The 22,139-nt window shown below is 37.2% G+C and overlaps 1 protein-coding gene across 5 annotated transcripts in view; it reads left to right on the top strand.

The window, feature by feature from the left end:
- Positions 1–22,139, top strand: part of Znf385d (zinc finger protein 385D) — a 957,149-nt gene that overhangs the window by 795,880 nt on the left and 139,130 nt on the right. For 4 of the 5 annotated variants that reach the window (XM_052734021.1, XM_052734024.1, XM_052734023.1 and 1 more), the window contains one exon: positions 9,275–9,385. The exons of the other annotated variant lie outside the window; for it this stretch is intronic. In XM_052734021.1, the coding sequence (XP_052589981.1) occupies positions 9,275–9,385 (111 nt within the window). The remainder of the gene's footprint in view (positions 1–9,274; positions 9,386–22,139) is intronic. 5 annotated transcript variants of the gene reach the window in all.

The raw sequence follows: 22,139 nt of genomic DNA, 5'->3' as shown, positions 1-22,139 counted from the left end.
AATAAAAGCAAAAATAATAATAATAATAAGACAATAAACAGAAAGAAATATGTTTCTTTATTGCTATCTGTTTGGAAGAAGTCTAGTGGAAGATCCACCTCGGCTCCCTTCCCCATCTCTTTCCCCAAACCCGCCCCTTCAAAGCCCGCCAAACACAGCTCCTCCCCCAGAGAGAGTCAGGAGGACTCCCACAGGGGATATATAAGTGACAACCCAGGGAAAACAGACTCGTGGTTCTTCTGGTCTCTTCTCTGCGGACAGCCAGGGGATTGCCAGGGAACGCTTCACCCAGTAAACCTGGGCTCTTCCTGATTTGCTCTGATTCTGTTTGTTGTAACGGTGGAGATACCTTCAAGAGGCCTAAAACTTATCACTATCAGACTTACTTTTGCTAAACACCCATGTGAAAAACTATATCTTTCTTTCAACTTTCATTTTTGCAATAAACAGTGCATGTTATATTTTATCTGGACATTGGTTTATACTTACATACTTTGATGCTTAATCAAACTTAACAATTTTTATTGGTATTAATTTACCTTCTATATTGTGATTTCTAAGGCTGGTCTGTAATCTGAACTGTTATCTTTATTTAGATATTATAGACATTTCCTCCATGTATTTTGTTCAGATTTTTACCAACAAAATAATATAGTAATTAAGATTAAGTTTGTTATGGCAGGCAAGGTACTCAGTTGGAAAAGGTCCTTGACCCTGAGAATGATTACTTCAGTGTGATCTTTAGGAACTACATAGTCCAAGTAGATAACTTCCTCTGATCTCCACATGGTGTCATGGTATACACACACACACACTCCAACACAAATAATTAATGAATGAATTAATATAATTAAAAGTGATAAAATTCAGAGATATTTCACTGGATAAAGAGACTGGCTACTCAGTCTGATGACTGAACTCATTCAGTCCCTAGAACCCACATCACAGAAGGATAAAACCAACTCCTTCAAGATATTCTCTGACTTCCAGGAGTGTAGTGTGGCATGGGCACATGTGCACATATGTACACACATGATAAATAAGTCAATATTTAAGGACTTGAATAAGATTAAAGGTATTAGAGGTCTAGAATTTAAATCACACATCTAGGGAAGTCTTGCTCCAAGCACCAACGTGTCCAGATACCTAAAAAATCTTCCATGTTTAAAAGAACAAAGATGGATATAGATAGTTTGCTGATCTTGCAAAGGACCTGAGTTTGGTTCCCTTGTCAGGTGGCTTATAACTGCCTATAACTCCAGCTTCAGCAATTCTAATGCCCTTTTCTGGCTTCAGTGAGTACGAAGCTCATGTATACACACATCTGCACACACACCATACAACTAAGAAATAAAATTTATCTTTTTTAAAAGATGGGGAGGAAAATAAAGGTGCCACTCAGCCCCTGAGGACATCATCTACTGTAATGCATCATGGGTCCTTATGGACAGTGAATCTTCCATTTAAGTGCCTGCTCTTTGTTATCTGTCATTATTTGTTTCATTTGTAGTTTGAAACTTGATGTGGTTGAAATTATTCTCTCTCCCTGGAATGCTCCAGATTACAGGTCAGTCTCTATCTGAGTTTCCTACTATTGGAAGAGTGTGGATTGCTGACATCATTGCCGAGAAATAGTGGCAGAAGCATCTGTGTTAATGAGGCTTCTTTCTGTGTGCCTGACCCAGCACTGGGCTCCTATACACACAGTATGGAATCATTTAGCCATAACCCAGCTTCTGTTCACTCCATTTGGAGATCTAGAAATAGGGCCGTGGGACATGATGCCATGTGTGGGGGTAGATGCCTGTAACCCCAGGCATTACTCAGAAGGCTGAGGTGGGAATATCACCAGCTAGAGGCCAGTGTGTAGTACTTTAACAATTAGCAAGTAAATTATCTGCTATTCCTCATCTAGCGGCAAATGTGCAAGTTTATGTTTAGCATTGTGTACTGGTAAGAACCTATATCTGGGATGTGATGAACTGACTTCTTGTTCCTTTTCTGCCAGTAGTTTTCCTTTGGGGCATTTAGAGTCTTGTCAGTTGAACAAGAGGACAAAATACAGCCTGACAGTTCTTCCTGGATATCAGATATTGTTGGTCTTAGGAAGCAACACATACATGGAGATGATCAGTATAAGGGTATTTAAAATTGAGACACAGTAAATATATAAGATGTTACAAGCTGTTGCAGGCCATGGCACAAATACAGCAGATGGCAATTGATAATTCAGATGTCATCCCACCAGGTGAATAATTCTCTGATGGAGGAGAACCCCATTCAAGCAAGGCTTATGGGACCACAGTCTCTGAAAATTAGGTGAAGGAAGGCTAAGAGCAAAACACTGACAATCTCAGGGATGTAATGGTATGGTAAAGAAGCAATCTTAATTTTTTCATTGGTTAAAGGCCCTCGTTCCACCCAGATAGGAACATTAGACTTCCAGGTAATGGGGTCAGCAGTTAAAGGAACAGTGGTCCCTATGGCAAATTTTGATATCCCAAGCCAGATTTGCCATTTTTAATCTTTGGAATAATGGGCTCAGTTCTGCCCTGGGCTTGTTTATCCAAGCCCTTGTTGGGGTTAAATCCTATCTCTAAAATTTGAACTGATATCAGTTCATTAGAAGACATCAGCAACCCACCCATCTGCTGTAGCACATCTCTCCCCAATAGGGTGATGGGTAGGGTGGCTGCAGCAGTGGTTGTAAAAGTTTGGCTTGTCACATTATCTCTTAAGGTCACAGCTACAAGGATTACAAAGGAGAAAGGCTAAACAATAGGGAAATCAAGGAAGGAGTAAAAGAAGTCATGCACTAACCTACATTTCTTAGGTGTAACTAACATTATAAGCTAACATTTTGTGATCAGCAGAATGTAAAAGATCAGGTTTCTCCCAGGCCAGTAGGCAGCTAAAACAGGGAAGTGCAGTCTCAGCTGGAAGTTCCCCCCCCCCCCCCCGCCATAAACTGTAAGTAACCATAGCAATGCCCAGCTACAAGGTCCCTGGTGTACAGGCTGTGACCTGAGGCAGTGGGCACAGTGCCTGGTGAAACAAGCTGCTGAGGAATTCACAAAGGGAATGATCGTGGTCTGTGTTATCAGCCAGACTTTTAGCAAGTGGAGAATTGGCATAGTATTTTAAGTTGCTTTATTTTGATAACCTTGGCTAGACATCTGTGACTGTCTTTGTGCATACCTGTGAGGTTTTAACTTACAATATGTTTAGAGACACTCAGTCTAGTTTGAAGTTGCTCCAAGGTTTTAAATGAGCTAATTGTATGTAGCTTGTCTTGAAGCTGAGAAAATACTGCCTGAGCTGATGACAAAAAACAGGGTCTAAGTGCCTTATAGTCCTTGTGGAATAATAGATCTAATTAGGAAACATATCCTAGTATATTTTCTATATATCAAAATTATACAGCTTAATGAGAAGTCATCTTCTTGACCATCCACAGATATATGTGCCCAGAAGCTTGAGATGCAATCATGAGATTACATATACACATCACATAAGATTACACAGTACAGTGCAGGTATCGGGGAGACACCATTGCTGTTTCTACACATGTGAAATCACAGACAGAAGCAACAGCTGTCAGAGTCAGTGGTTCTGTAAGCCTTGCTTGAACGAGGTTCTCCTCCATCAGAGAATTATTCATCTGGTGGATTATCATCTGAATTACCAATTGCCATCTGCTGTATTTGCACTACGGCTTGCAACAGCTCATGACACCAACAATAGAGGTTGTTTAAATAATTATGTCCCAGACATTTAGGGAAATTATATTCCATTGTATTCTATTACAATGTATAGGAAAATGGAAGTTATAAGTGAAAATATTTGGTACACAGTTGAGTTAAAGAAAATGCCTCTGTGTTGTAATTTGGCTTGCCTTTGTCTTTATTTCCTGAGAGAAATTGTCTAACAACTTGTAATTCCCCAAGAGAATTCTCTATGTTAACAGTGACCTCCTTAGATCAGGGTGAAGCCTGGCCACCAGAAAGACTAACCATGTCATTCCAGGATTTGGTCTTTGAGTTAAATGACCTCTATACAGTGGGAGGGGACTGGAGAAGTGGCCAGTGTTCCCATCAGGAAACCTTGGTTATATTTCTGGGCTTCTAGGCCTGTGTGAGTCTCTTGGTGCTGAAGAGGAGGGAAAGCTGCCCTTCTCCATTCTCTGGGGAACAAGGGTCATTCTCTGCATTTGGGAGGTCCTGGTTCCTGTCTTTAGGTTACTTTATTGGAATGTAAGGTTTTATGGTTTCTATTCTTATTTTATTTATCTATTTTTTGAGAGGTTCATCCATGTGGGCTTTAAACCCAGTCAGAAGCTGTTGAATAACATCCATGTCACCAGCAGACATACCTTTCCAGGGTTATAGATATTGTAGCTTGCAAGGTTAACTGTTGTTTCACATTTTTATAATAAAATAACAATATTAAATTTTGCACTTTCTTGAAATACATAGTTATTGATATGGGTTATGAGAACATAAATTTGTAGATGTTGATGAATGAAAAATATTTGATTATGGTACCCAAGAGTACTAGATGGAGCATGGAAATTTTGTGAGTGATAGCTGTCTTTGCTCTTACTGGTTCTGTAACATTAGCAAGGGACATAGACAGGTCTTCAGAAAGCTAGGATGAAAATACCACTCACTGACCTGAAGCACCCAAGAAGTGTCCCTAATATCACCTTTAGAATTGGTGTTGTTTGGGATTGCTAAAAATATCAGACAAGGGGACAAGCTTTACATTTCTAGACTTCCTGGCATTTATGCCATTATGCTTTGGTTTAAAATCTGAAAGCCACAAAAATAACAGAACAAAGGGAAAGGAGATATCTCAGAGCAGAAATGTAACTTAGGGTTAAACTTCTTCCATGCTTAAATGAAATGTGTTCATGAGCCAAGAACTGGCTGTGGGGCTGCAGCCCCTGGGACATGCTCATTTATAAATGAGTTTAACACAAAGTCAAGAGGGGAAGTATTGAAAACTTGGGCCAAAGATAGAAATACAAAGGGCCTTAAGTCTGAAATGAAGAAAAACATGCCCACTTGGCTTTAAATACGGCCATAGACTGAGTTCGAAATGTGACTTTAGTCTAGAGATGAGGCAAGCATAGCAATAGTTAGAGTGTCATTCTTATCTTTCATTTGTGTTTGGGACCAAGTTAATGAGTTTTGAAATTCTGCCCTTTAAAATATCCCTACTTGGAAACCAGACAAATGTGCCACTGTTTGCCATGTTGATTTTTACCATCCTTTCAACCTTTTTCCTGAGTGCCATATGGTGTTCTTGGGGTATGTCTCAAGACTCCATGCATGAAGTTTCTCTGTATTATGGTGTTTGTTCTGTGTCCTTTATTTACACAGGAATCTTAATATTTCATTTACATTTTCAAAATAAATTTCTCTTCCCACACCACTGTTTGCATTGGAAAATCATGATAAATTTAAAAGAAAAAGAGCAAGACTGTGTTTATACTGTTGTAGAATCATCATTTGAACACACTTATTGTAGCTGTCTCTAAGATATTAATTTTCCATTGTGTACTATCAATGCCTATATTGGGCATTTCTAAAGCACATTGACCCAAGAACCCTTCTTTTTATGTCTTCTGCACATGCTAGCTGCATTTATTCTCCATTGTGTAGAACTCTGATGATGATGTGCACACACTGTAGGATGCGATTGTTCAATAGATGAGATCCTCTGATTTATATTATTTAAATATATTTGACCTTCTTTGTAAGCAAATATGGTAAATATCTATAACTTTAGGAAAATGGATAAACTGTCTGTGTGAGAATCCCCAGTTTGTTAGTAGGTTCTGACTTTAATGCACATCGTTTCATATGTCACTTAGTTAATATAGTTAATAGTTAGTAGTGGAATTCGTTATTATTCAAACTTTGTTCTTCATGTAGACTTATTGTATGCATTTGTATGTAAAACATTATTATTAATTTTCACTGTTAAAGGCATTAGACTTTAGTAAATTTGTTTGTCTAGATTCCTGAAATTAGAAGATGTTGATTATACTTTGTGACATCCATTTATAGCATACAATTCAGTTAAATCTTCCTCCCTCCAAAGTATATAGGGAGATAAAACAATTGAAGAATATGCCCATTTGCATCTTGAAATCTGATTTTATAGTCACAGTCATCACAGTATCATTCAATCCAAGCAGAAGAATTTTGAGAACATGTCACATTTGCATGCAATATCTACATCTGAAATATCTTCCACAAAAATCGGGGTATTCAACTCAGTAGACTCTGATTATCCAGTATTATAGAAAGAGAAAAATAATGTCCTGCTCACCATTATGAGATAAAAACTAGTGTTGTGTATTTACAAAGCAAGTCTTTGATATAAATATGAAGGGTGTTTATATTTTAAAATACTATTACAGGAGAACTGTAATATCCCTTAATCATTGATCATTAAGGCTTTATGGGTTATGGGAAGAAGTCACTTTCTGCCCTGAGAAAAATGGTTCTTTTTTTGTGCACTGAATACTTTCAACAGAACTCAGTGGGGCCACGTTCTCTGAGTTAGCAGCTTCATTCTATTTTTCACCTGAAAGGTACAGGGAAAATCATTCTGTATGTGTGCTGTAGAAGTGTGGGATGGCATGTTAAAGGGTGAGACTAACCCCAGGAATCAGAGTGAGCTGTGTGTGACCTCTAAGGACTCATACTTGGTTTACTGTTATTTTTGTTTCTGTGGAAATAGGGATGAGTAGTGCTTGACAGGGGGAGTGGGGGGACGATAAAAACTTGGTTGGGATGCAAAACATGGCAGTATATATGGAGAAGATTTCTACTCCAGATCCCTGGCCTTTCCTCCCACTGTCCTGTAGCAGGCTCAAGTGAAGGAAAGGGCCACTTCCTTTTGATTAGTTTTCCATGCTTAGATAAAGGAACTGAATTGAATTTAAGAATGATTTTAAATTGTTAAGAGTGAAGAATAATGTGGAATGTGCTGCAAACCATGCAAATGTATGCCTACTGCTAAATGCAAAAATACATTGTGATGTAGCCACTTGAAGGAACACTAAAGCTGTGGATGTACATGACAGAACATTAGACACCATGACCTCATGTTCCATAATACCATTTATATGAATTTAGGGAAATGGCAAGATTTTGGTGACAGGAACACTTTCTTGGCATGCACAAGTCTTTCTATTCTATGTGTACACATAAAATTAAAATGTACTGACAGAAAGTGGATCAGTTGTTTCTGGGCCTTACATTTAATGTTGGCAATTCTAATTATATCCGAATAAAAATGGATTTTAAAAGACAGCATGGTAAGATTGAACAGTAAGTGGGAGGAAGGGACTTTGTAACTTAATACTTGAAAGTGAGTATAAAAATCACTGGAACAGCCAAGGTTACATCCAGAATCTGGGGGGAATATGTGTCAAATGGCTTATTTTGGTTTGTTTCTCTGAGACATGGTCTCAGGATGCAGCAGTATCACCTGGCCTCAGATCGTGATTCTCCTGCTTTGGCCTCCAGTCATGTCCATTGCAGGTGTACACACCATTTCCCATTGAAATTATCAACTTAAGGAAGGCGGAAGATGAATTGATCATGCCCATGAATTCTTTTGATTACTATAACTTGAGTAAACACCAAGCTGAGGGGCATCACCTGGAAGATATCTACTGACCACTGAGTGCCATTTGCAATGTACATTACAAATGCTAGATTAGACAAGCAACCAAAGAATTGTAAATGTTAGAGACCCAGAACTGTCTCCTACCTACCAGCAAATAGATAGGGCCAGTTAACTGGTTCCAACAACTTAAAATTTACCAATGTTTTGATTAGGAAAATTAGTGAATTATAATATGTAACAAACTGAACATTAGGCATCATTTCTTAGACATATTTTTCACTCTTACTGTGTCACATCATTTTCAAGCTATCTCAAGCTAGCATGAAGTCTTTAGTAAGATCTATGAATATGGGTTAAGGATTTCTAGCTAAATGTAGTGATGTACACCTGGAGTCCCAGCTTGCAAGAAGCTGATCCAAAAAGATTTTGAGTTTGAGACCAGTCTGAGATACATTAAGTTCAAGACCTACCTGGGTTATGTACTAAGACAAAAAGAAATAATAACAGTAAAGAAGAAAATAATTCCTGAATATGGGAATATTCAATAGACATTATGGATATATGTACATCTGTGTGTGCATATCTATATCTATATATATATATATATATATATATATATATATATATAAAATTGAAATTTTTTTAAACGACCATGTAATGATACCAACAATGCTTATCAAAGTATGAGGTTCATGTTGAATTTCCCCTTTCACATACTCTACAATGTAGCTATCTATACCTTTGTTTCTTAGTGCATACAAAATGCTGTTAAGTAATTTTTATGAGCCATCATAGTTAAACCTCATCCCAACTTAAAAAATTGGATGCAAGTCACCAAAGATTCCATCCAAGGATTATGGTGCAGACCAAAATTTTGATCTGGTACTAATTGGTGGGAAATTGGCATATGGCCTCTAGTTCAGTACTTGGTAAAGGGATATGACATCTAACAGAGTTGGACAGGTGACATTGAGTTTGATGTTGCACACCCTATTCTGAACTGAGATGAAGATAACTAAAATTTTGCTGAGACTCTTGGACTCCCCCAATGTAAGTCCATAGAAGATTGACATGTAGCTTGTAGGTGGTGATCACAAATGGATTGCCAAGTGAGCTAATGTATAGTTCTGTGTGTCCATTCCTGCTAAACCAGATTTGCCTGCTGTACTTTTAGGGTCTATATGATACAAAACAGACTAAAATTGGATAGTGGTGCATAATTAATATTCATACTTGACTATGTGGTTTGAAGTTCAGATTTGGACAACGATATAAACACATTTCTATGTTAGACTGCTCAAACTAGTAAGAACTTGAGTTTCCATAAACCTTTAATTATACATGAATATTATCAAACTGTGGCAATTGTTGGTCCTAAATGAGAAAAGCACTTAGTGTGCAGATGCTAATGGGAACATTTTTCATCTTCTTATCATACCATGCTTCGGGCTTATTGTTATCTATTTTCCAGGAAAGTGGAAATGCCTTTTCTTAGACTAACATCATTCTTTATAGCATAAGCAGTAGACAGGAGCTGTGAAAATTAAATGAAATAAGTGACATTCAGTGAAACTGACAACCTTTATTTCTATCTGTTGTGTGTGTGTGTTTTTTTCTCTCTTTACAGATGGATCCTATTCAGAAAGCCGTAATAAACCATACATTTGGGGTTCCTCTTCCTCATCGGAGAAAGCAAATCATCTCATGCAACATTTGCCAGTTGAGATTTAATTCGGATGTGAGTGTACCACTTAGCCACTACAAAATGCATTATATGGTTTTAGTTTTCAGGTTTCTTTTTTCCAGCAACTGAACATGCACAAATCCAAAGATATCATGCAAGTCCATGTGTTCTTTAATTTGGGAGTTTAATATCATGTTTATTATTTACTATAGAAAAATTGCATGTACAGCTAGATAGACTTATAAGTTTAATGTTTTGTTTTTAGTATCTTGAGAATACTTAATGTATATCATATGATATACTTTGTTTTGGAGATTATCAGATTCAGAGCCAGTGAAAATTTTAATAGATTATATCTCTGAAGTAAGACAGATCATATCCCAAGACCAAGACTTTGGCTTCAACTCTTTTTCCTCACTATCCGTAGGCTCCCAGTTCCAAATTAGTGCTGGGGGAAGTAAGTGTGTGTGCTCTCAGAAGTGCAAATGAACAGGGGCTGCCAAAGACCTCAGTTTCTAAAGCACAAGTAGAATGAAAGCTCCATGAGGAACAAGACAGAAGGGAGATGTCTGGGGACTTGGCCAGTGCTTTGATGGTGTTGGGGAGGCTGTTTACACTGGTTACACTTTTCATGAGGGAGAAGGTAGATTGTGGATCCATCCCAGTGATACCAATGTTTACTTGTAACAAATATGAAAATTTTTGTGACTCTTTCACAATCCTTAAATCTGCTTTGGTGACAAGTTAGTTCTGAGAGGCACAGAAGAAAGAAGAATTGTGGATCTAGAAGAAGCAGGACACCTAGTACTCAAACTGTCAGCAAAAAAAGGCCCATGCTTGTTATCTGAATGGACCCCCACCCTGGGGTGCCATTACCTGTGCCAAGTTGCCAGACTGTAGGGAGGATGTCATTTGCTGAGATCACCATAGGCAGTGACCAGCCACAGATAATACACGGAGCCTAGACAAATGGCTCATTTCTTCTAGAGCAGAGCAGTTCATTTTATGTGAGGATTTCTTAGGTAATGGAACTCAAGTCTTCTGTTTGCAGTTCAAACATTCCTTTTGCTGACTTGAAAGAAGGGTGTCTGCCTAGACTTGCCCTGAAGCATTTGAACTTCATAGACTTCTCCTGGGGTACTTGGGTAGTTCATAATAAATGAAACTTACTAGTTCCAGAGGCTGGGAAGCCCAAGCCTAAACTGCCGGCAATTTCCAAGTCTGGCAAAGATCTGCTGCCTGGCTTGTAGGTGATACATTCTCACCAGGCTTCCACAAGGCAGACTGATTAAGCAGCTCCATGGAACACCAGTTTCTGCCCTCATGATCACATTAACAAAGGCCTCATTTCCTAATGCTTCACCTCAAGCATTAGGATTTCAACATGAGAGTTTGGCCAGAGCAGAAACCCCAACCCACAGCTTCACTTGAATGGTTCTAATAATATATTAACTGGTTAAAACTAGACACTAAGCACACATGATCTCTTTGGAAAGGATTTTTTTAATGTTTTTAAATTTTATTTGCTTTTTAAAAGCTGAGCATCTTTATTTGACTGGAACTAAAGTTTATCAGAGTTGCTTAATTCATTAAAAATAACATATTATAAAACAATGATTTGTAATAATTTCTTCTAGCCATTATAAAAATGTAGCATCCTTCTAACATGTAAATAAGAGTTGTGAACTCCTTGCTTCTTTGTGAGTTAACATTGTATTTATTTTAATTTTCATTTATGTGTTCAACTTATACTTTTCATAACAGATTATACAAAGTTTTAAATTCCTAAAGACTTAAATGATGTGATTAAAGTTATTTGTTCCATGGTAGGCTTTTGTTTCAGAAATGGTCCTTTTGTTTCTAAGACTCGAAACCAGTGTTGTAAGCTGTGAGCTTTTTTCTGAACACTGGGTAAATGAAAACACATTTCTGTCACCATTATTTTTTGAAAGTGGCTTTTGCTTAGTTCCTGTTCCACTTATATTGAATTGAAATTTTACATTGAAAATTACCAGATAAAGATGACAAGCCTCCCCTAAACCAAGCTGCCAGCTTTTCACATGTGATGAGGCCATTTTAGTACCTCCATCTTCCAACAGTTTCACTATCAATATTTTCCACAGTCAGAAGGATACTTCAAGATCATTAGACCTAGCATCCATTGACCTTTGCACTGAGTACAAGAATTCTACTTGCCACATCAGGCAAGGGCTTTGGATTGATCATTCCCAGTAATGAGCCATTCAGCATTTCTAGGGGATGGTTCCAATTTGGGAAGGTGTTTCTATTCCCCTAGATTGATATCCCAATCATGACTAGGAACTAAAAATGTCACCCAATAAACTTTAAGTGACCTTTACATTCACAAATATCATTGTTAACATTAACCTGTAGAAGGTAATACAAGAACTTTTTACCATGTTTCTTTTCACCAATATAATCTCATTTTCTTATTAAAAGGACGATAGCCATTTATTTTGCTAACAGTGTTTCTAGGCATGAGGTCCACATGGATAGCTGGCTACCATTCTGACAATTTTGTAGTATGACATGTGATCAAAGGAATTGTATTGGGGCTTATAGCTCTGGGTCATCATTAACCACTGCAGGCTTGATCCATGACTAGACAGTATGTATACTAGTTTTCTATTTGCACTGTGACTGGGGAAAATACAAATATGTCACCTCATTGTTCTGGGGGCAAGAAGTCTAACATGAGCCTCTCTGGATATTATCAGCATATTGAAAGGATTTTGTTGCTACAAAGGGCTATGTAGAAGAACATAGTTCTTTCTGGTTTCCAGTTCATAGAGGCTTCCAGAAGTGAGCCTCTCCACTTCTCTAGATATCAGAGGGGTGTTCAGTTCTTTATTCAGTTGCTTTGACTCTTCTGCCAATTCCTGCATATCAATAGATCATACTGGGCCAACCTAATAATCCAGGATATATAGCTGGAGAGTTTTCTGTCTGGGTTCCACCAAGCCCCGGCAGTCCAACAACCCACTTATAAAATAAACACACAGACGCTTATATTATTTAAACTGTTTGACCTAATGGCTCAGGCTTCTAGCTATCTAGTTCTTACATCTTAAATTAATCCATTTCTATAAATCTACACCTTGCCACGTGGCTCTTGGCTTACCGGCATCTTCACATGCTGCTTGTCATGGCGACGGCTGGCAGTGTCCTGATCTCTCAATTCTCCTTTCTGTTAGTCCCGCCTATACTTCCTGTCTGGCTACTGGCCAATCAGTATTTTATTTATTGACCAATCAGAGCAACACAACACAGTGACCATCCCACAGCAAGGATAATTGCCTCATTTTCAATTCAACCAACTAGTAACTTTAATTGAATCTGCTAACTTAACCCCACTTTTCCATGTCATATATCACTTGTTTACTTTCAAGGGAAGAAATTTTAGCCATCTTTAGAGGTTGCTCTCTACCATGGATGCTTTCTGAGAAAGTCTGACCAGGATTCCAACTGCATATTATGGACATTAACTTTATAGCCCCGAAATTATAAAACACAGAGCAAATGAACTCTGTGTTTTATAAGCTCCTATACTTTCATTGCTCTTAGATTTTCATTTATTTTTAATATTTGATGTAATCTCACCATATAGGATTAATATTTAAATGATTTTTATTCTATTTGTTTAGTTAATTACACATGTATGTGAATGAGCATGCATTTGTCACAACATGGGTGTGAAGGTCAGAGTCAATCTTTCCTTCTAACATGTGTGTCCCAAGAATTCAAGCCTTGTCCTCAGGGTTGATGGCACGTACCTTTACCCTCTAAGCCATCTTGCCACCTGAGGGTTAATTTTTTAAACAACAGTTTTCTTTTCTTTTTAAATATAAAGATCTAATGCTGATTTTAAAAAGTGGCGCACGCCTTTAATCCCAGCACTCGGGAGGCAGAGCCAGGCGGATCTCTGTGAGTTCGAGGCCAGCCTGGTCTACAGCGCGAGATCCAGGAAAGGCGCAAAGCTACACAGAGAAACCCTGTCTCGAAAAAACCAAAAAAAAAAAAAAAAATAAAAAAAAAAAAAATAAAAAGGCAATAATTTCACCACATTTTACTAATAAGATACAATTATTGCAGAATTAAAATGTAACAATTAACCTTCTCTTAGAGATGTAAAATTACCCTTGTACCTTTATGCGTCAGTGAGAAGTAAGGCCAGGGAAGCAACGGGGTTGTGTACTTACTAACCTGCAGTATTCTAAAATACTAATTTAATGAACTATTTAGATGCTGAATGGCAATATCAACTAAATTTATCAGTTGATAACATTATAATAATGCAATCCCTATATAGAGAAAACTTAAGATCAACATACATGTATATGGTATCATAATATTTTAATACCAAGGAATCCCATCCTAATCCCCAAACCACTGCCCATTTGTTTTTTCTAGGTAATCTGGATTTTATTTTCTTGTTTCTGTTTTTAAGCATGGAATGTTCTGGAGCAACACTGTAATTCACTTGTATGCTTGATTGAATTTTCTGTCACTAGGAAAGTGTTTTTGCCACAGGAGCCTTTTTACATTTCAAAGCTTCTTCCCTTTCTAGTGAAAATAATAGCTTACAATTCTTTTCATCTCTGGATCATGAAAATTCAATTTCCTCTCCCTCTCTAAGCTTTTATTTATTTTTTAACCCTTCATATTAAAAACTATGCAGTTTGATGTTGTACATACCTGTTTTTTATATGCTACAATTTCCAGCTAGGGCCCTGCAGATAGCTTTTAAAGTGTCATAAACTATATTAAATTCAATTATATCAGATTGCCTTTTCTTGATACAAACTTTTTACTGAATAAAATATTTTAATATTCATATGAATATACTGGAGTTACACAAAAACATGCAATTAAAGGCTGAAAGGTTGTAATGTGCTCAATTTGTTATCATTGTCTTAAAATAAGCATGAATTCTTATGTGGCCTGAGCAAGTTAGTAAGTATGCTTTTGAAAGATAACTTAAAACTGAGCTAACATGGATATTAGATGATTAAGTGAAACAAAGAACAAATATTTAATAATTGTTTGTAGAACATGAAATAAGATCTCAGTTTCCAAACCAAGGAATATAAAATGTGTCTTTATAGTCAAACTCATAATAACAGAGTTTTATTGTATGCTAGAGGCAGAAGAAACTGCTAAGTTCTTATGCCAAGCTAAGGCATACTGTAAGAGATTTGTAAGTAGTCAGGTGGCCAATAGCTGGTGTTCTGGTTACATTTCTGTTGCAGTGACAAAATAATAAAATGCCCTCATAAAAAGCAACATGGGGAAAAGAGGTTTTAGCTCACAATTCCAGGTTATACTCCATCAGTGTGGGGAAGTCACAGCAGCAAGAGCTTGAGACATCACAACCATAGTCAAGAGCAGAGACAGAGAGATGCTCTCATGTTGTTTGCTTATTAGTTCTCCCATTGCATAGGATGCTGCAAAGTAGCATGGTCAGAGCTCTGCGTAATTCCTCATAAGCCACACTGTTCTGGAGAGACAGCCTTGAGTTTCAGTGGATTAATGTTTGGGCTCAAAGTTGGTATGGAGAAAGTGTGAGCTTTACCCACAAAGACTCCTGGTTCTTACTCAGTCCCACTCACAATTCAAGAATAGCCACATTGACAGTTTAAATACAAGTTCAAATTCAAATGCCTGAGTTATAATGCAGTAACATTCCTGCTACAACTCAGGACTATCAAACATTAATTACTTCTAGGAACTTATTTGATGAAGCAACAGAGGGAACAGGCTATTATTAGAAGATACCATGGCTCAGAAGCCTCTGACCCTTTAATAAAGGAAGATGTTTGAGATAACCACCAGTTTCATTAATAGATTCCCCAATACTGTTGTAAAGTAGAAAATATTAATAATGAATAATTACTTAATATTATGAATTTTTATTACTCATGTTCTACATTTTTCAATCTAGGGATATAGTGAAATTAAGCAGTTTAAGGTTTTCATAATGCTCATAAAGTCAGCATTAGCAGTGATTTTTCTTTCCAAGTAATCAAATCACTCAATTACCTGCTCTTCACATCATGTGTTAAAAATCTCTTTAATATTCAAATCAATATTATCTGGGGATGATGCTTAAATACCACTTAAACAAAAACTGATGGTTGTATCAATATCAAAGACTTATCCATTTACATTTTACCTTTAAAATATTTATTTTTTATATTTCTGTGGATGTGCCTTCATGAGTTAATCTTCTCTACATGCATGCAAGTGTCTCCAGAACAAGGTCCTCTGAAACTGGATGTACAGGTGTTTATGAGCTGGCATGTGGATACTAGGTGCTGAAGCCAGGTCCTCTGAAAGACTAATAAGTGCTCTTAACCACTGAGCCATCTCTCCAGCTCCAACTTACTTAACAAACAAAACAACTAAATACCTATGTTGCAAGCATTCTTAAATTTTGTGAAGCATAAAGTGAAATATTATACCTTTATCTTTGTATAGTTTAGCACTTCATTTTTCTTCTTAAATTGTAAATTCCATTTTGAGATTTTTTTTAAAAATTTCTAATTAATCCTTGCCCACATCTGGTAGTGTCTGCTGTCTATAAACATGCTGAGAAAAGTACATTGATTCTTTGCCCATATTGTAGTCTTACTAAATGTGTAGGAGAAAGGTTCCTAATGACCAGCACTTGAAATGTGCAACCAATTCCAGACTTGAAGACAATACCAGGGAAGAGAGGGAAAGGGCAGGAGAGCCACCAACCAGAATTAGACACCTTGTCAACTGTTGCCTAGAAACTGGTTGCTTTGGGCTCCTCTTTGAATTAAAAGTTTCACAATCTTGTGCCTTAAGATGAGTAACCAAGGGCCAACCAGATATTTCAGTAGATAAAGGTGCTTGGCACCAAGTCTGACTTCCGAGTCTGATCCTTGGCTCCCACATGGTGAAAGGAAGGAACTGACTCCCACAGTTTGGCCTATCTTCTGCCCATACATTTCATGACACAGTGTACCCATACATATATATGCCCACATACACAAAAAATATATGTAATAAAATAAAAATTTTATAAATAAATAGATAAAATGGCTCACCTCACAAGTCAGGTCCAGAACTGGAGGTTGAGGCAGGAGAATGTGATGAGTCTGATGCTAGCCTGGGTGTATAGTGAGACACTATCTCAAAACTCAATAATAAGTAAAATTAAATTACTAGCCATATACTTTAGTGATGTTAAAATGAAATACAATATGGCACGAAGAATTATAAACTCTAATCCAAGGTCATTTTATTTTATGGGATACATTATATAGTCATGTGCCCCCACCCCCGAATGTTAAATCACCTCATAAGAAGCATCAAATTTGGAATACCTTTGCTATTCTTCAGACAATACACTTCTGTTTGAAAGGTTAATCTTTTTTTATTTTGTTTTTAGTATTGAAGTATTTGTTTTTATGTCGATATAAGCTATCCATTCTTGAAGAATTTCTCCCTTTTAATAAATAGTGATGATTCATTTATTAAAAACTTTTCAACTCTTTAAGTTTGTTATTGGTGGTGCCATCTCCGAAGAGCCTTCTGAGGGATGTGTTCTAAGGTGGATATCAGTCAGATTTGACACATCTCTTTCATAGGAGAATCTGTTGGTCTGTGAGACTCACAGTAAGTTACAGTTTTGGCTTGAGCATCATGGTCTTTTCATTAGGTGCCATTTCCTTCTAAATAGCAATTTCCTGTCAGGGATAATCTACTTGTCAAAGAAGAGACCTGTGTGAGAGCCAGCTGGATAAAATGTAAGTGGGTTCTTGGGTGACCTGTGTAAGCCATGCTCTGGGGTGTGGGCTGACAGACTGCATGTCCACATGCCTGGGTGACTCCATTGATGATCATATCCTCCAAGTTTACATTTGGGCCCTTTTGTCTCTCAGCTGCACTAGCTGCCGATTTTTGAGTGGAAAACCCAGTGCTGTCAGGACAGTTCAGAAAATAAAACTTTTAAAAAATTTATTTTTATACTTTTTTTATGTTTTGCCTGTGGTGTGTGTGTGTGTGTGTGTGTGTGTGTGTGTGTGTGTGTGTGTGTGTGTGTGCTTATGCCATGTGAATTCCTGGTGCCTACATAGACCAGAAGATGGTGTGGGGTCCCTGTAATTGGAATTGTAGACAGTAGTTAACTACTATGTGGGTGCTGGAAGAGGAACATAGATTCTCTGGAAGAACAGCCAGTACTCTTAACTGCTGAGCCCAGGAAACCCAACAGGAGGATTAAGGAAGCCACTGACTATTGGAAGTGTAAGGATCCAAGTTAATGGGAATGGGATAGTCAAGAATGTCTAAATTGGATAGAGTTCCATCATCTGAGGATAAAATGAAGAATAGGCTGAGAAAAGAGACATCTGAGAGTCTACATTTCTCTAAATTGCTTATCTACACATAGAAAATCAGATTTTAAATGTCTAAAAAGAGGAAGTTGATATTTCATAGGACCAGTAAGTCTCCCATTAGCAGAGAAATAACTATTTTTGAGCGTTATGACTGCCCCTGGAAGCAGTTCTGTATTAATGCAAATAAATGTCTAAGAGGTTTTCTGGGAGGAGATAGATGGCTCAGTGGGTAGAGGAACATTTAGTCAAGCCTGAAGACCTGATTTCCATGCCCAGAACCCACACGGCCGAAGGAGAAACAAACTCCCACAAGTTATGCTTTGACCTCCACATATATGCCATGCTGTGCACTTGCCCACACATTCACACACAGAGATAATAAATAAATAAATAAATAAATAAATAAATAAATAAAACTATAAGTTTTAAATAGTCTTTCTTTTCATCTGTAGGTTTCATAGATGGAGAACCTACAGAGATGGCAGACTGTGTAGTTGACTGTGTAAAGGTTCCAAGACTTGAAATAACTAAGAGAGTGGGATTGAGTTCGAGCATAGTGCTTTTATTTCTCATTAGCCAGTGATACATGGGTGAAATTTCTTTTGGGAACCACCTTGTAATTTGCTGATACTCTGAATTTGGGACACTGGCTATATATATATATATATATATATATATATATATATATATATATATATATATATCCTTGTATTATGTTTTATTATAATTTATTTTAACTTCTTATAAAACAGTTTCACTACTGCCCTAAAACTAGAGCAACAGAGCTGCATTCCTGGATAGAGGAGCGAAGAACATTGACGAATCAGAATTGTATATTATCTGGATTTTGTGGCTGTTTGTACCTTAACCTTTGCTCTTGGCTCTTGGCTCTTTTTTTTTTTTAACTGAGGCTTATTTTATGCATTAATAGTTAGAGCAATCATGATAACACATATTTATGTTTTCCAAGTGTCAAAATTTCCCCAGATTGCTGTATAGATCAAACACACCCACCAATGTACTTTTCTATTGAGCCTGATCTACCAGTCCTGCCTAATCTAGGCAGTGTTTTAGAAACTCGTTTTACATCAAATATTTTGTTCCAGGTTCAACTGTTTTGAAGCCAGACAAACCTTACTTTAAATGCAGAATAAGGCCCCAAGCATCTGTTGTCTTGTTCCAAATCAATGTTTTGACTCAAATTGAACCTGATCAAGATAGAGCTTACAGTCCTGTGGGAAACTCTTATGTATGTAGGGGTACAGAATGCGACAGCGGGAAGCAGGACACATTGGACTAAGAGTTCACTTTTCTAGGCATGTGTGCTTTGTTCTTATGCTTTTGAGACACAAGAGATTTTTGCATAATCACGCAAAAATCTGTATATGGACCTTATCTGTACTGAGCACAAATGAGCTTTGCAGCCTTTATATCAAGATCTGTGTAGAGAAGGCTGTATGGCAAACTTATTCTTATACAGCTTATTGATGATCAGGCCCTGTCGGTGGGGCTTTTAACCTTCCTATAGACTCCTTTTTAAATAAGGTTGCAGAAGTAGTCTCTGAACAGATTCTATCCATTTCCCAAGCAGGGCTTATTTTCTCTGCATCAGTGAACTTGTCATGATAATCAACTTTTTTTTGTCCCAACCATCAATCACTCTTGATTACAGCTGGATAGAAGTTCTGTTCTGTTGATCAGCTCATCAGTGCACGTAATATTACACCTGGAGGCCAGTACAAATCAGCCCTCCGTGGGGGAAAGCATTTTCCTCCAAGGCTTTTGTGGAAGGTTTCATCATTTACATTGTGTCTCATTGAGTTGTCATGTCTGCCTTGGACTCTGCCTCCTCCCTCAGCAAAAATCATCTTCCAAAATAGCTCCCTTCGTCTCCTCGATTATTTGCCCAATTATTCTGCTCATAATCTATTTTATCCCCATTATCATATTAAGTTTTCCAATCGTTAGTGCAGATATTGTGGAAATTCAAATCACATGAATTATAATTCAATGAATATTCAGCACCACTGTAAAACCCGTTTATCATATGTTTCCCTTGGATGTTTGCAAGTCTAATTGTGTTGATTTTTTTTTTAAGGTTTCCTGAATTAGAATTTTTGTTTTCTTTTTTGGCTTGGGAAACTGAATATTTATCTTTAATTTTCATAGTATTTTAAGTAGCATTAACTGTCTGCCTTTGTGGTTCAAAAAGACGTCGAGAAATAAATATTTTGAAACCAATTGCTCAATGTCAGCGTTGCTCTTAGACAGTATGTGTAGTATGTGTTAGATGCCGTTAAAGTCTTTCTGACTTCTCTGATATCTTATATTTCTTAAACTAATATCATTGCAGAGAAGTTGCTAGAGCAATGATAGTATATATGCACAGCAAACTATTTACTGATTTCATTAAATACTTGAAATAGATATTTGGTTAAAGTGTATGTCCTCCAATCAGTCCTTATTTGTTCTCTCCATGATTTGTATTATTTTTATTATTGTGTAAAGTCTAAGGTAATAATTTAGAAAATAATGAAAAATAATTTAGCAGTTAAAGTACAAAGAATCAGGCAACATGGCGGCTGGAAACTACACAATAATGTAGATTTGATTAAAAACCAGCTGTTTCCTTTAAATGGCTTCATTACAATAGCCTAAAATTTCCATGACACTAATATTTTCTATTTTGTGTAAAATAAATAACTCAGCCCCAGTTTCTCTTCAAATTATATAAATATTTCTCTTTTTAAAATAAGTACTATGAGAAAGAGTTCTGTGTTTTCACATCGTACAGACATTTTACTATTTATGGTTCTTAAGTTATAAAACAAAAGCTAGGGCAAAAGGATCAGTTAATGACAAGTCATCTTTATAGATATGCATAAAACCTGCAGTGCTAGGTGGGAGTTCAGCACTTAGAAAAACTGAGTTCAAACTCGCTCCCCACTTTCTCTGTGTTCTGGAAACTTCCCAGGATTGGAGTTCGTCAGATTTATGTAGATACATTAATATCACACAGGTTTAAAAGTTACCCTTGCATACTTTCCGGAACCCACTCCTATGACTTCCCAACGCTAAGCAGCCCATATCTTCTCAGGATACAAAGAACAGAATAAACCATCTCCTCTTCTCAGCTATGACAGGCAAGTGTTGTTTGCTATGACAATGTGTCAGGCCAGACTACAGTTTGATTTCACGGTTTTAAACAGTAGCCAGATGAATGCTGAAAGTCAGCATCACTTAAGTGGTTATGTTTCCATGTTTATAAAACACTCAAAGTGTGGGGAAAATTCTAACTTGGGGATTTTGACATGGAATAATAAGCCTTTATAGCTAACTAAGGGAAGAACCAATCCCTCCCTCTCTCAGCCTTTCTCCTCTGAAGGTGGTCTTCACATCATAATTTCATTCACACATTATATTCAGGTAGAAAATTTGAAGCAGATTTTAGGAAATAATGGGATCCCATTACTAAAATTTTGGCCCCACCCTCTCCTCTCAATAAACTTCCAATCTTTACACAGAAACATGATAAGAATGAAAGCCCAAAACTCCAAAGGGTATTTCATGTACAGAACTATATTTCCTTTGTATTTAAGCAAAGTCCTAGGGCACAGGAGAACATTAAAGAAAGAAGGTTGCCACATCACAGGCTGCCCTATCATATGAAGAGATGAGATGCCTTCTTCAGAGACAGGCTGCCAGCTCAGGTTTTCAGAACAAGTGCCCAAGAGTCTGGAAGAAGGAGAGGAAAATGAGTTATTGTGAGGTTCCGAAGAACCTGCACCCTAGTATCTCCAAATGAAATTTCTCCTCTGACTCTGTCTGTATGCCAATCTCAACTAGTAACTAGCACCGTTTGGCTAGCTAAAACATCCTAAATATCTTAATCTAAAATACCCAACACTTAACAGCCACACACTTATTCCCCCAGACCTATGTCAGAGAGGAACCACCATCTTGACCATTCTCCTTATTTCTTCTCTCTTTAGTATCCATTTTGAAAGGATGTCAGATTAGGTGGATGAAGACTTTCCAGCATTGCTACTTTCCTCTTCAATTAAAAAACAAAAATCTTGGAGCCTGTGAGATGGCACTGTGGGTAAAGGTTCTTGCTCACAAGCCTGATGATGTGAGTTCAATCCCTGGATTACATATAGAGGTGAAAAGAGAGAGCCAACTCCACAGGCACAGTGTGGCATGTGTGTCCCTCTGCATGGCACACAGAATAACAACAATAACAATAACAATACTAAATTTTTAAGTCAAAATCCTTAGAACATGCACACAGCTCCATCAAATATGGCTGCTGAGAGCTTTGATGTTAAAATTGTATCTGATATAATTATTAGAGTTTTTTGTTTTGTTTTTCAGTGCTAACAGTTGATGTGGGGCCTTACCCTTATGCAAGCACTCTTGTC

Source organism: Peromyscus californicus, unplaced genomic scaffold (assembly GCF_007827085.1).
Source record: "Peromyscus californicus insignis strain IS unplaced genomic scaffold, ASM782708v3 Scaffold_12__1_contigs__length_115047231, whole genome shotgun sequence".
NCBI lineage: Eukaryota > Metazoa > Chordata > Mammalia > Rodentia > Cricetidae > Peromyscus > Peromyscus californicus.
This window is presented reverse-complemented; position numbering and strand designations above follow the sequence as displayed.